The following is a 13,423-nucleotide window of genomic DNA, read 5'->3' as shown; positions in this document are numbered from 1 at the left end:
AGCTGGCCACAGAGAAAGCGAGGCTGTAAGGTGAGCATAAAGCCCTGTGTCCGTACCCTTACACGCAGCAGGGGACCAGTTCAGTTTTAACTCTTCCTGCTGCTCATTGGCCCAGGTTTGTCTTTAATTACAGATATCTGTCAGCCTCAGCTACCGTGCACATATGGAAGACCTGTGGGAAGGTTTCTATCGCCTGCTTCCTCAGGTCTCTGACCAGCCAGCAAGGAATCCGGCTTCCTGGGATTCAGCGCTGGTGGCTGGAAACCGAGGCAGTCCGGGATCATTTTCTGATCCTTGTGAACGTGGGCTGGACTAGCCAAGAGCACGTGTGTGAACAGCAAGGAGTCAGGAGCCAGGGATGGGGGCTCTGATGGCCCCCCATTTCCCCTAGCACGGAAACTAAGCGCTTCCATGGGATAAGAACTTCCCAGTCATGCAGCCTTTGGAGAGAACGGATGAGTCTAAGCACAGAGGTGCTGAGGAGAACCCGCAGCACGAGGAGGACAGGTAAACAGGATGGAAATCCTAGGGCAATTTCCTGCAGCTCATGCCGTGACCTAGAGACTCTGGTGGCTTTGCGTGCGCCTTGGTTTATTTGTGGTTTGCATTGAATGGAGTTGGCCTCGTTCAGCCCTAAGTCCAGCTGTACGATTACTCATTTCCATATTCATTTAATCATTTTTAATAGCCTCTGCTGGGTCACGGAATCAATTCATGAGCTTTTATTGTAAACTGTCCCCTCCACTTAATGTGCTCCAGGTTTCTGTATTAACAGTGAACGACAGCCGAGAGTCAAAGGTGGCTTAAGACAAGCCTGGGAGCTGAAGTTGAAATGCTCAGGGGTGAAGCATATGCTCACATAGTTAACCAAGTGAGTTAACTATCATTATCAGTTGTTAATGTGCCGTTGACTTGATCTGGCTGCTGACATCTAGCCTTCCCAGAGCGACAGTAAAGCCACAGCTTGCAAGGCTTCCGTCACAGCTGCCAAAGGCCAAAAAGCTATCTGGAGTTTGTCTTTTAAAATGCAATTAGGGGTTAGCCACCAGCATTCCTCAGAAAAGGGAGTCTTCAGCAGCCAGGCTGCAAAATAGCTGCAGCTTCTGTGTCCAGAGCCAGGCTGAGCGGGGAGGTGATGCAGGTTCTTAATTAGGAGGATTGCTTAAATACCTTCCCTATAGCCACCTCGCTGTGCCTAGCCAGATCAGAGGGAGGTGAAACCGGGAGGGGCTGTGAACTCGGCAGAGCATTGCAAAATGAGCTGGTGAGAAAAAAACAGGGGAAGGATCTTGTGGAGTGAGAGATTCAGCCAGGAGGGTGGGAAATGTGATTTGCATTTGGTAACTACAAACACACATAGCCTGGGGTAGAGGAGAAGAGCCACAATAGCTAGGAATGCCCCGGGGAGATGTCATGATCCCCTCCTAGAGAGGTCCCATTTGAATTTCTGCCTGGGAAAAGGCAGGGTCAAGTGCTGAATATGCAGAGCCCTCTCCTTCCCTGGCTTCTTGCATCTTGACTGCAAGCCCAACAGGGAAGAGCTGGGAAAGGACTGGAGGGGTCAATCAGCAGCGAGGACCTTGGGCTCCGTTTGTGTCCTGCAGGAAATTGGAAAGCGCTGTAATTAGTCGAAGGGTGCAAAGGGTCAGGCTGGTGGGAAGGACGATGGTGGGGAGGTGACAGCAAAGTGACAATGCTGAGTGGGAGGTGGTGTAATCTGGGCCCATACCTGGATTTACCAGGCTTGTGAGATCTGCTGGACTGGTAGAGTCTCCTAGAGCAAGGCAGTCGGCATCCGACGATGGATCCAGATGGAATAAACCCTGTGCTTGGCCCCAAGGGTTGAGGAGATCCATCTGACTGGATGCATTCTCTCTCTCTAACCCTGCTTGGACAGAAAAGCCAGCAGGAAGGTGCCAGCGGAACACGGAGCTCCTTCCCACAGCCCGGGTTAGCACAAGCACCCTCTGAGGTAAAAAGATGGGAAAACTCAGACCCGACATCACTTTCCAGTGGCTTCCAGCACCAGTCAGTGCAACACTCTGCCAGAGAAATCGGTGCAAGAAGGCTTTTCTCCAACCCTCTACACCTTTGCTCCCACCCTAAACATCTCCAGGTCTGACAGATAGCCCTTCAGGACCTGAATAAACCTGGGCAAGGACAGTAGCAGTGTCCCTAAAACCGAGAGCATCTCTGTAACAATTGTGGCTTTGCAGCCCTTCAGACACTTCCTCATGCGTTTCTTTTGCCCTGCTTTCACAATCGGTCCTCTCCAGACTGCGGTAGGCTGCTGTCATTACCCTCTGCTTCATGAACCCTCGCTGGGCTCGCTGCTAATGTGACGGCTCTACCTCTTTGACTTTCCTGTCATTAGCCATTTTTCCTGATGTTTTGTGGCTTTTTGTTTATCTGTCTCTCTGGAAATGAGACTCCCCGGAGCTGAATTCTCCATGGCCATGGCAGAAGTCTTTCACTTTCTGGTGCTATGGGAGAGATGGCTGTGAAAATGGCTTGTGTATAGAAGAAAACCATCCCTCTTCATGAAATGTGGTGAGAACCAGGCAATGGGTTTGCTCTGAAAAGCCTCCTCTTGGTTACTGCTTGACTTTTAATTGGGGTTTGAAAGGAGTAATGCTGGTATGAATGCGATCGTTCCCTGCTGGTTAGACTTGTGCAGAAAATGAAGCCTGGAAAAAGGCGAGTGATTTTCATGGACTCTTTTGACTTTGCTGCTAAAGCACTGATTATTTTTTTCCTTTTATTTCTTTATTCATTGAGGGATGCTGCATAACTTATTCCGGGAGGATAATCTGAGCAAGGGCAACAAGCTGTTGGTAATCAAGTAAGCGTTTTGGAGGAAGAATGACTCTGTGTTCAAGCACATGTTGCGATATTTCTTCCCTACAGCCCTGGATTGCAGCTCGGACTGGAGCATGGGTCAGGACCTCCACCTGCTATTTGCTTGTGCTCTTCACAAAGAAAGCTGAGCCAGTACAAGGAGAATGTACGGGATGTGGCCGCTGTCTGGGGGCTCAGCTGTTGATCAACATCTGTACTGCTGTAAATATTTGGGGGATGTTGCTTTGACCTTTGGGATGGTTGGTGCCTACGCTATCACACCGCAAGACAAACATGAGTAAACACTTGTATTTAAGGAAAAACCCTTGCATCTCTGTTCTCCTTTATTTCTGGGGTGTTCAGCAATATCATGATGCCCTAAGGATGACAAATAATAATAGGGATTGTCCTTATGGGGATCTTCAGCTGAGGGACAGGGACAAATCATCATAGGTGAGTAACAGCCATAAGACCAAAGGGGGAACTAGGCAGCAGACTGAGGGCCCTTGGGCATAGCTTGAAGGACAGATGTGGCAGTGGCTGTGCGAGGTCCAGAGGGGAAGCAGACCTCCATCCCTCCTCCTGGGCTGGGCAGGCTGGCATCCCTGCCAGCTCTGAAACCTGTATTTCAGCAAGTTGCTCAGTCAGAGTGCAAAAACTCCCAGATACCATGGGTTTGTGGTATCCCCATCACATCTGCAGGGGCCAGGAGGAGTGTGGTGGCATTTCTGAGCACCCTCGTCTCCCTTCACCAACCTGTATTTCTCCCTCTCGCTTGCTTAGAATCATCCACGTTCAGTGCGGGCAGCATCCTGGAGGTTGCTCACAGTGGACTTTTTGAATCGCCCTTCTGCCAGTGCGGAGAAGGTGCCATGGCCGCCCTGTTGGATCACTAAATAGTAGTCTGTTCCCTTTGTGCATCCCTGGGGATGCTGCCTCCAGGGTCCATCAGAAAGTGAATTAAAGCAGGGAGAGAGCTGCAGAACAGTCTCCTCTCCAGAGCAGAAGCTGCCGTGGGCCTGTGAGCCACCCTGGGGCTGCCACCCAACTGGGCTTTTCCAGGAGCATCCTCCCACCAGCCCAGAACTGGGGCCATACAGATTTTGAGGACTTTCTCGGCTTGTGTATGTGTCAGCTGTGACCACTGTGCATGTGCTATGTGGTGGAATAAGGAATTTCCAGGCATGCTTCTGTCTGGCTGGAGCAGCACTCGTGTCGTGTAGGACGACATGCAGAAGCTCTGATACCTTCCAGGAAGACTGGATGTACATATAACATGCTGGAGCTCCTGGGAAGCACCAGACAGGCCTTCTGGATGTGCATGGCCAGATGTTCTACACATGTGTGTTAAATGCAATACACCATGGCGGTAGCTTTTACTACCTGTATAATGGAAAGCACGTGAGCACATTTCATGCCTGGAAGTGGAAATGTAAGAACCCTCCAGAAGCTGAGGCTGATCACTAGACATTGACTTTATGCTGAAAACCTACCACAGAGAGACACCTGGCAGAACTGGGGAGTGGGAGAGACCGATCCCCAGCTTGCCAAAGCTCTGGGAACTGCCCCTTTTCACATGCAGTGGGACTAATCACAGCTACTATTCCTGTAGTCTCCAGCTTGAGGCTCATTGTGGTGTGAATAGGGACTTGCTGGGTAATTATGCCTTCCAAAGAATAATTTATTTTTTCCTTGTGTTGAGAACATTAGCTCTGTAATTAGAAGGGGCAGCTCGAAAAACCATGTCCTGCCAGGCAGACCTCAGGCAGGAGGAGAACAACATGTGCGGGTACATGCGGTTTGCTACTCAAGAGCTGAAGAGCTTACTGTGGGTGATTCTGGTCACTAACCCTTACTCATTTCATGCTCCCACAGTGTAAATGAAACCTATTCTTGACCAGTTGGGACAGCAGATTAAAAACAAGGCTGATTAACTTCTAGCAAGCAGATTCAAGAGCTTCCAGCCAGCTAACCCACTTGGCTCTTAGAGGCAAAGCCTTCTCCATCTCAAAGGAAACCGGGCCTCACATGGATTTCCTATTCTCTTGGTCTAGCTTGCCTGGTGAGCCAGGATAATGTGCTGCTCAAGGCCTGTCCTGTACTGCCCCTGACAATCTGGGTGAAAACTGCCTCTCCTACCCCCTCCAGTTTTAAGGGGAGGGTAGGCGGGCTGAAACCCCACACTCCATCATCAGCCTATTTACAATTACTTGGAGAGCAAGCCTATGAACCTGCCCGGCTTGCTCTGAGAGGTGAAGGCTTCCAAGGAGAATGCCCTAAGGAGATGTTTGTTAAAGATTAAACAGAGATATCCTATAGAAAGGTGATCTGTGAACTGCTCAGAGAGTCTCTCAGCAACACAAAGGATAATGCACGGGAGGAGTTCACCCTGGCAGTCTCTTTTGCTCTGATCCTTAAAAGTGCTGCTGAAATGTTGAATCTTAGGGGTTCCAGAGAGTGATGATGTGATAGGTTTTAACTGTAGCTTTTAACTAATATATACAAAGTGAAGCGAGAGGATGCTGTATTGAGAGTGATATTGCCCTGATGAAAGTGAACTGGTTGTAATTGTTGGAGATGCCAAAGCATCTTCTGCTAGTGACGAACAAACAGCTGTAGATTCCTGGCCCCATTCCACTTCTAATCATTATATTAATTAATTTTCCCACCACCAGACACAGCATTGTTCTTCACCTCCTGCCTGGTGTGCAGGAACAGCACAGAATGACAGTCAACTCTTGACATACGTCACGCTACCGGCGCCTGCCTTTGCAGCCTGAGCAAAGCAGTCATACAGAGGGAGGGTGACGGGACAGTGACACCACAGGGCACAGCAAACGGGGACCTAAACACCACCTCTTCTGGTTTTTATGAGTAACTTTTTATCGAGCTGTCTCACGTAGGTATGAAGAAGACAGAGTAAATTGTAAACTGACTCACTCTTGGTGGCTGAGTGCTTCCAGCTGGCCCTGAATTATCCTTATAGCGTATACACATTTCTCATGTCTAGATCAATTACCTGCGTTTTTAAGGGACTCACATCAGTTCCTAAAAGCCCAGCTTTAACTCTTACCTGCCTTATGCCCGTTAAAATTTCAGAGCTATTGGAAGAAGGGACTTAGGAGCTAAATAAAAAATGAGAAAGGCTGCTTATCTTTACTTATGTCACAAAAAGAATACAGAGAGAAGAAACGGAAGGCACTGTGCTTAAAAAAAAACCCTGAAACGTAGCGCTATGCTGCTGAGTGTTCACGCTGTGCATTGTGCGCTGCCGGGACTGTCTCGTTGGATCAAGGTCCCAGGCTGTGCGGCGACAGCACAAGCCTGTAGTGAACCCAGCTGGTGTCCTAAGCCTTAATGTCACCCGGGCTCTGCCAAGAGCAGAAGAGGACCCTGCCTCTCACCTGCCGGCCCAGAACGGAGGATCTGCCCAAGCACCCAGGGCAGGACAGGCTCCCTCCGTGACCTGCGCACCTCCGCCCAGGGCTCGGGAGCCATTTCAGTGCCCTCATGCCCTCCTCGCCCCTCTCGCTCCCTGTTCTGGAGGGGGAAGGTGCACGCTTTCTGTCAGTTTATCTAATTATCCTCATCTGTGCTTCTTCGTTGGGCCGCATCACCGCTACGCCTTCCCCAGGGGCTCCCTCAGCAGGCGCTGGGGAGGCCTGTGCCTCGGCCAGGAACCTGCAGCACAAATTTTGGGAGTGCTGGACGTTATGTGAGGGACCGTGGCCCCGCCGAGCCTCGTAGAGGTGACGCCACCCGCCCGCCACAGGGGTCCCCGGGCCCGGCCGGGGGCGGCGGGCCCAGCCCGGAGCTCCACGGGCCCGCGGAGGCCTCGCCAGGCCCTGCCTCCGACCCGCCCCTACCAAGATGGCGGCGCCCTCCCTCCGCCCTCACCAAGATGGCGGCGGCGGGGGGTGTGTCCGCTCCCGGCCGACCCGGAAGCGGTTCTGCGGCGGTGCCTTCCCGGCCCAGCATGGCGGAGGGGGCCGGTGCGGGGCCGCGGCTGGCGGAGCTGCTGGCGGCGGGCCGGCGGCTCTGGGAGGAGGTGGAGACCGGCACCGAGCCGTCTTCGGGAGCCCCGGCCGTGCAGGATAAGGTGCGGCAGGGGCTGGACGCCTTGCAGCGGGCGGCCGCCATGGTGGCGCAGCTGGATCTGTTCAGGTGAGTGGAGGGCCTGGGCCTGGGCCTGGGCCTGGGCCCGGGGCACCCAGCGAGGCCGTGGGAGGGTCCTCCGAGGCTTCTGCCACCTCCACACGGGCCGCGGCGGAGCAGGCTGGGCTTGGCCGGGCCCAGGTGGAGCGGAGCGGGAACGGGAAGGCTCGTCTCTCCCCCTTGCAGCGAGAACGAGGAGCTGGAGGAGATCGCCTCGGCCGACCTGAAGTACCTGCTGCTGCCTGCCTTACTGGGGGCCCTGACGCTGAAGCAGGTCGACCTGAGCAGGAGGCTGGAGCACCTGGAGAGCGCTCGGGCCCACTTCTGGCGTTTCCTCAAGCTCTGCAGGAGCTACCGGCTGGGCAGCTTCCACCTGCCCCCCGCTGCTGCCAGTCCCCCAGCAGAGGAAGATGCTGGGAGCCCATCCCCGGGGGGACCTGCTGCCACCCAGCCCAGCCTGGTGGCCATGGCGTCGAGTAGGCAAGCCAAAATTGAAAGGTAGGCTCTTGCTTTGCGGTGTTTACAGGCTTTCGGGAATCAGTTTAAGAGAAGGGGAGAGCCTCTGGCAGTGCGAGACTGTATGGACAACGACTGTCAAGGAAGAACTGGTTCCCTTGATGCTGGAATACTTTGGTCATTAAACATTCATTTTAAGATACGTACCGCCTGTTACTTAACGGTGTTGACTTGTGCACAGACTGGAGAGACGCATTTATGACTTTAGTCTCCAGTCTTTGAAGAACTGCACAAAAGTTATTACAATTAGTTCTTTAATCACCGCTAACTGCGTAAAGCCACCCATGTTGGAAGTTACCTAGTGATGTGCTTATTAGATCTTTAAAAAAGAGGTGCTTGATGCCTCTTCGTCATGCTTTAGTTGGGGGTTTTGACAATCAAATTGTTGCTTATTGTGGTAGCACTGAAAGGCCCAAGCTGGGCTGGAGAGCTGTTTAAATTGCATGAATACAAAAATGTGATTTATATTCTAGAGAGTAACCTAGCTCAGATGGGTTTGGGATACTAGAATACGTCAGGACCTTTGGGGTCAGCACAGCAAAACCTTTTCAGCATGGGCTGCTTGTCAGCAGTCTGAGCTGCGCATCACCTCCCGAGTGCGAGTGAGTTGTCAGCGCCACAGGTAGGGCTTTGGTTACGCCTGAACTCCCCTCTCGCTGAAGGCTTGTGTTTGCCTGTACCGTGACTCCTTCCGCTTAAAGACAAACAGGAGGTGCCCGCATTGTGAGTTCTGTCTCAAGCACGGGTTTGTTTTTTAGAACTTTATGCTCCTTGGCCTTTCAGCTCCCGTAGGTTTCTAATCCTTGGTCCTTACTGTTCGTTCAGGTGGCACTGTAACTGAAGGAAGTGGGACACAAGGATTTAGCCTGGAACTTACTATATAGGTAGTTTTCCCCCTTTAATAACTAATTCCTGAAAAGGTTAAAAAATCCAGAAAGCCAAAACTATATTAAAAAATGACCTGCACACACACAAACACCTGAGACAGGAATTGGAAAAGTGTTCTAATCTGCCTTATAAGCAGCGGCTTAATATCTTTGTGTCATACAGAAGCAACTCAAAGCAGCTATTACATTGGTTTTCTCCATGAAGGAGCCAATGAGTTTAATCTCCTGGAGAAAACAGGACTTTATGTTGCCAGGCTTGCCTAATTTTACCTGGGAGGCTTAATTTTCAAGGATTGCTTGGAGAAGAAAAAAGTAATTGAGAGAGGCGCCTCTAAATTTAAATTGTCATCTTAAAGCTGCCTTTAACAGACAGGAGGTACTTAAATTACAACAGCAAACCATCACGACCTCCCTTTTTATATACAATTTTCTTTTTAAATACATGAAATCATGTTAAACCTCTTACAAAGAGTAGTAAAGGTCCTATGTAATGTCTAAATTTGAGTTGACAGGTGGAAGTGATGGGGAAGATAAGAGGAAAAGATTTTGGTCCTGCATGTATGTATATAACTGCATTTCCAAAGCCTTTTTTAAGAAGATTGGAACTCCTCTGATTTCTGTAGTTTTCATTTGTCAAAAACCTTCTGTCAGATGAGGTGGGGAGATGGATGCCCCTGCTTGGTGTTTTGCTGCTTGCTTACGCATCATTAGAGATCATCAGTAAATGACAACCAGTGTGATCTGGTGCTGCCAGTGCTCCTCTTCTTCACAGGTACATTCCTGTACATCTCTCCTTCTGTGGGACTCAGTTGTTAAACGAGCGGGTCCTCCTCACACAAAGAATTTGTCAAAGATGTGAGGAGCTCTATGAATAACTGGGATTTGTGTACCCTAGTGAGCACTGGTCAGCAACTGGCACCTCTGTGAAGAGCAGTTACAAGGGGATTGGGGCAGGAGGTAGCTCTCTAACTACATTTATTTGATTGAATTTCAAGAAACAGGAAATTGTTTATTTTAGAAAACACTATCTGGGCTGGGCCAGAGAAAGGTTATTTAATGATCTCATTTTGTTCTCTTTGAGACAGATATAAGCAGAAGAAGGAACTGGAGAACAGGTTGGCCTCTATGAGAACCTTTGTGGAGAGCGGGCAAGCAGATGAGGATCAGATACGGGAATTTTACATACTACAAATCCAGAAATGGATCAACACTAGCCTGGAGGAAATTGAGAGTATTGACCAAGAAATGGTCATCTTGAGGAGCAGAGGTACAGCGAAACAGGTATGAGATCTCTCTTGAACTGCAGGTCCCGTGGACTGTGGATAGTTAGACCTGATGATAAGACACTGTTGCAGGTAAATGAACCCCAGAGGAGTTCAGTAGCAGAGTTACATAAGTTTTATTCTGTGAATTCTTGATTGAAATTTTGCTCAATCACAGCACAAGCAGGTGGGGTTTGGTTTAATTCTGAATGGGCAGTGGTCTGATTTTTGTATTAGTTGCTGTCTGCTGCTACCACATGTTCTAGACAGTCATGGCTTATGAAATGCTAGAGCATTGAATATCAGAGCTGAACTGGTCTGCGTGCAAAGGCTTTTCTCCACTTTGCTGCGTTCTGCCAGACCGTTAACTCTATAAAGAATTAAGTAAGTTTGTAAAATAAGAGAAGACTATTGTGATTTCTTTTCAACCTACACTTCTGGTCTACAGTGTGTCCAGATGTTAAAGAAAGAAATGCCCATTCTGAATGATGAAAGCTTCTCACAGACCTGCAATTCCTGTGTAGAATAGTGTTTCTGGGCTTTATGTTACTCACCTAAAATATCTGTCTAGAAATAAAAAATCATAATGTGCTGACATAGACCACAGTCCAGCTTGGTTGGCAGAGCCGGTTGGTGCAGTTCATTATTGGTGTTGCAGAACTTTGCTTTTCTGTAATGCCCTGGGTGATATTATCGGGAATGATGAGCTCTACTTGCTTCAGAATGTACTGTGTTTGATCCCTGGGAAAAATAAGCTATATTTCATGCTTTGATCTGAGCTGATCTGGTTTAGCTCTGTCAGCTTTCCGCTTTGATCAGAGCGGGTGTAACAAAGGCACAAAGAGAAGTGATTTGTAGAAGCTCACAGATGGAGTTCATGATTTAAACTGGATTAAGGCCTGAATTTTCCATCTTGGGATGTTGCTCTGACAGCAGAGGCATTTCTCTGCTACAAGGCCTTTAATAACTTGTTTGGGGTGGGAAGCAGAGAAGGGGATTCTCATCTACACGATTATCTTGTGACTATTGTTTGCATCTTCAGCCTTCAGCACCACCACACGGTACTTCTCGGCAAGTCAGGGCTCCATTGAAACCTTTCATTCTTACCCGGGATGCTGCTCAGGCTAAGTATGTTGTTTTCTGATAATTTAGACACAGTATGAGGCAGTGCTGTGTTCTCACATCAAGCCTAAGATACTCTTTCAAATGCAGAAAACCAGTCGTTACCTTCAGGCAGCGTGTCACGTCAAGATGGCACGTGTTGTGCATCTGGGCAGGGGATGGGGCAAATGTTTAATGCATTTCTTGAACTTTCTCTGATTTATTCTGTTACCAGCATGCTGCAGTGTCTTGGCTAATGCTCTTTCCACCTGTTGGGATGGCAGAAGAGGAGATCGTATTAAGCAAATATTACTGTGTTAGTTTATAGGCCATGTGCTTGCTGTTTGGTAGGCTGTGGAGAGGTGAGGCTTATCTGCCCCTCTAACCTCTATGTGATGTAACAGTCTTCACTGTTAAAGAGCCCAGCAGTGAAAAGCACATGTGGTCTCTTAATCTAATGTAAACTCTAGAAGATTTCAGTGAATTCAGATAAGTCATCTTAGGGGCTGGGAAGATGTGATACCTGCCAGAGAATCATCAGTCACAATAATACAGTTTTTAACTCTAAGGCTTTCCTTAGGGTATCAAGATCTTAACACTTTGTGGCACCGTGAGACTCTTGCAAGGAATTTGGCAGCTGAAGCACAAAATGGGATAGAAACCAGATTTCTTGTCATGCTTTTGACATTATCTGCCCTGAGCCTCCCATATATCTATTTAGCCAAGCTGTGCCTAATTCAGTTCCCAGTGGCCTCCTTGGCAAGCTGCGCTAGCTAGCATAGAGTGTTCTCCTTTGGGGTGGAGAAGTGATTCAAGGTCTTTGGACGGGAACAGTCCTCACCTTTCTAAACTAGCAGGACGAACTCTTTAAATGCTGTTTTGGCTAGGTTACCGGCCAGTCTGTTGCCTGAAGGCCAAGGCTGTAGAAGTATGTTTGTTGTCAAGCCCTCCTTGATAACATGGCTTATACTGTTGGTACAAATTGGACGACGTAGTAGTTCTTTGCGTGGTTGTCTATGTTTCTGCTTGTAGTGATGTAAAGTGCCTTTTTTGACTGTCTGTCACTTGCTGTAGAGTGTTTGGTGCTGGATATCCTGGCCTGCCTACTATGACTGTGGATGACTGGTATGAGCAGCGCAGAAGGCAAGGAGTCGTGTCTGGTCAGAGTGCGCCGCAGAGAACACCAGGTATGGAGAGGCAAAGCAAAGATTGGAATAGAGAATTTGGGGAGCCTCTTGAGGGGAAGGGTGAGTGGGGATGTAATTAGGCTGTAAAACACCCACTGACTGAGGAAGACTAAGAGCTTAAGACTTTATTAGGCCGTGAGAATAACCAGATTGCTAGACTGCTCTTTGGCAGTTCCTGCTTTCTGTCTAGACTGGCTCCTGGCAGGGCTTCTGTTTTGAGAACTTAATTAGGGATCTTCCACTGTCTTACTGCCCCTCACTCCTGTTCTTGACCTTCAGCAGGTATAACTGATGAAGAGTTGCAGAAGCAGCAGCAGGAGAAAAAAGAGGAGGAGGATGATGAGGAAGCTCTTCAGAAAGCTCGGAACTGGGATGACTGGAAAGATACACACCCAAGAGGCTACGGCAACCGGCAGAATGTGGGCTGATGCTCTCGCTGCAGAGGGAGCAGGGCCTGGAAATCCTGTAAGAATTGCCTGTGTCCTGGAGATATAGGAGTAAATACACTGTACATATGTGGAGGTATCCATGGCTTCTCTGGGAGGCACTGAAGTCAGAGGAGTAAACATGACAGTTTGCTTTGGTTTACATTAAATGTCAGACTGAGTGCACTGGTCATGTACAGTGATACCACAGAGCTCCTGTCAGGTGGAGCTCTTTCTGAGGGGTCAGACTGCCTCTGTTCTCCCTGTCAGAGGAAGTCCTTGAGAGAAAAGTACATGAATTTGGAAACTGCTCTTTGTATTGTGGGTGGATGTATTTATTTTTTTCTCTCTATTTTAAGCAAAATAAAATCTCATGTGCTGCCTAGTTCTTGCTGTGAAAATCCCTTGCTCTTTGTCCTAGGCTCTTCCAAAGCAAGTCTGTAAGGCCGGTTTCCAGCAACCAAGGGAGTTGGGGATGGGAAACAGGCAATGTCAGATGGTCAGGATTTTTTGGCTGAGGCTTCTGAACACACCAGCTGCACCAGGTGCAGTGCTCACCTCATCTGTATGCAGCCAGCGGTGCCAGGGGCCTTTCCACAGGCTCATCCCGCTGTTCCTCCCAGAGCAGGCAGACTGAAGTGTTTGCGATTTTTTGTGTTAAGTAGATCAGGTATTTCGAGGGCAATGTCTTGAAGTGCTGATACTACACATAGTACAAATGCCTTAATAGAAACATTTGTCCTCTTGGTTTGTGTAATGTGGGGTGTGCATGGCTATAGCATACATAATGTAATGCACAACGTGTGTGTACTCGGGACCCTCTCGTGGAGCCCTACAGGGGCCAATGCTGGGACAAACGGTGCCATATTCAAAAGCGAAGTAGTGCACTGGTTGTCAGTGTGCTTTGATACCTGCTTACAGAATAACCCTGAAGGGGTGAAAACCTTTTCTGGATTCCTCTGAAGCTAGTTTAAATAGCTGCTGTAATGTGTAGTCCTGACCTTGCTGAGGAGAGAGGCCATGACTGGTCTGCTGTACCTGGCACTGACCTG

General features: G+C 49.1%; 1 protein-coding gene across 2 annotated transcripts; it reads left to right on the top strand.

The window, feature by feature from the left end:
* Window positions 1-6,788: 6,788 nt before the first annotated feature.
* On the top strand, window positions 6,789-12,756 carry IGBP1 (immunoglobulin binding protein 1). 2 transcript variants are annotated; one of them, XM_075054013.1, is made up of 6 exons: window positions 6,789-7,002; window positions 7,180-7,491; window positions 9,482-9,677; window positions 10,701-10,786; window positions 11,834-11,946; window positions 12,226-12,756. In XM_075054013.1, the coding sequence occupies exons 1-6, from the start codon at window positions 6,815-6,817 to the stop codon at window positions 12,372-12,374; spliced, it is 1,044 nt and encodes a 347-aa protein (XP_074910114.1). In that variant the 5' UTR covers window positions 6,789-6,814; the 3' UTR covers window positions 12,375-12,756. The 2 variants fall into 2 exon arrangements, with proteins under 2 accessions (XP_074910114.1, XP_074910113.1); XM_075054012.1 differs by having other exon boundaries at window positions 6,803-7,002; window positions 12,229-12,756.
* Window positions 12,757-13,423: the final 667 nt, after the last annotated feature.

This window comes from Buteo buteo, chromosome 22 (genome assembly GCF_964188355.1).
Source record: "Buteo buteo chromosome 22, bButBut1.hap1.1, whole genome shotgun sequence".
NCBI lineage: Eukaryota > Metazoa > Chordata > Aves > Accipitriformes > Accipitridae > Buteo > Buteo buteo.
The sequence above is the reverse complement of the archived record's forward strand: the minus strand, read 5'-3'. Positions and strand labels throughout refer to the sequence as shown.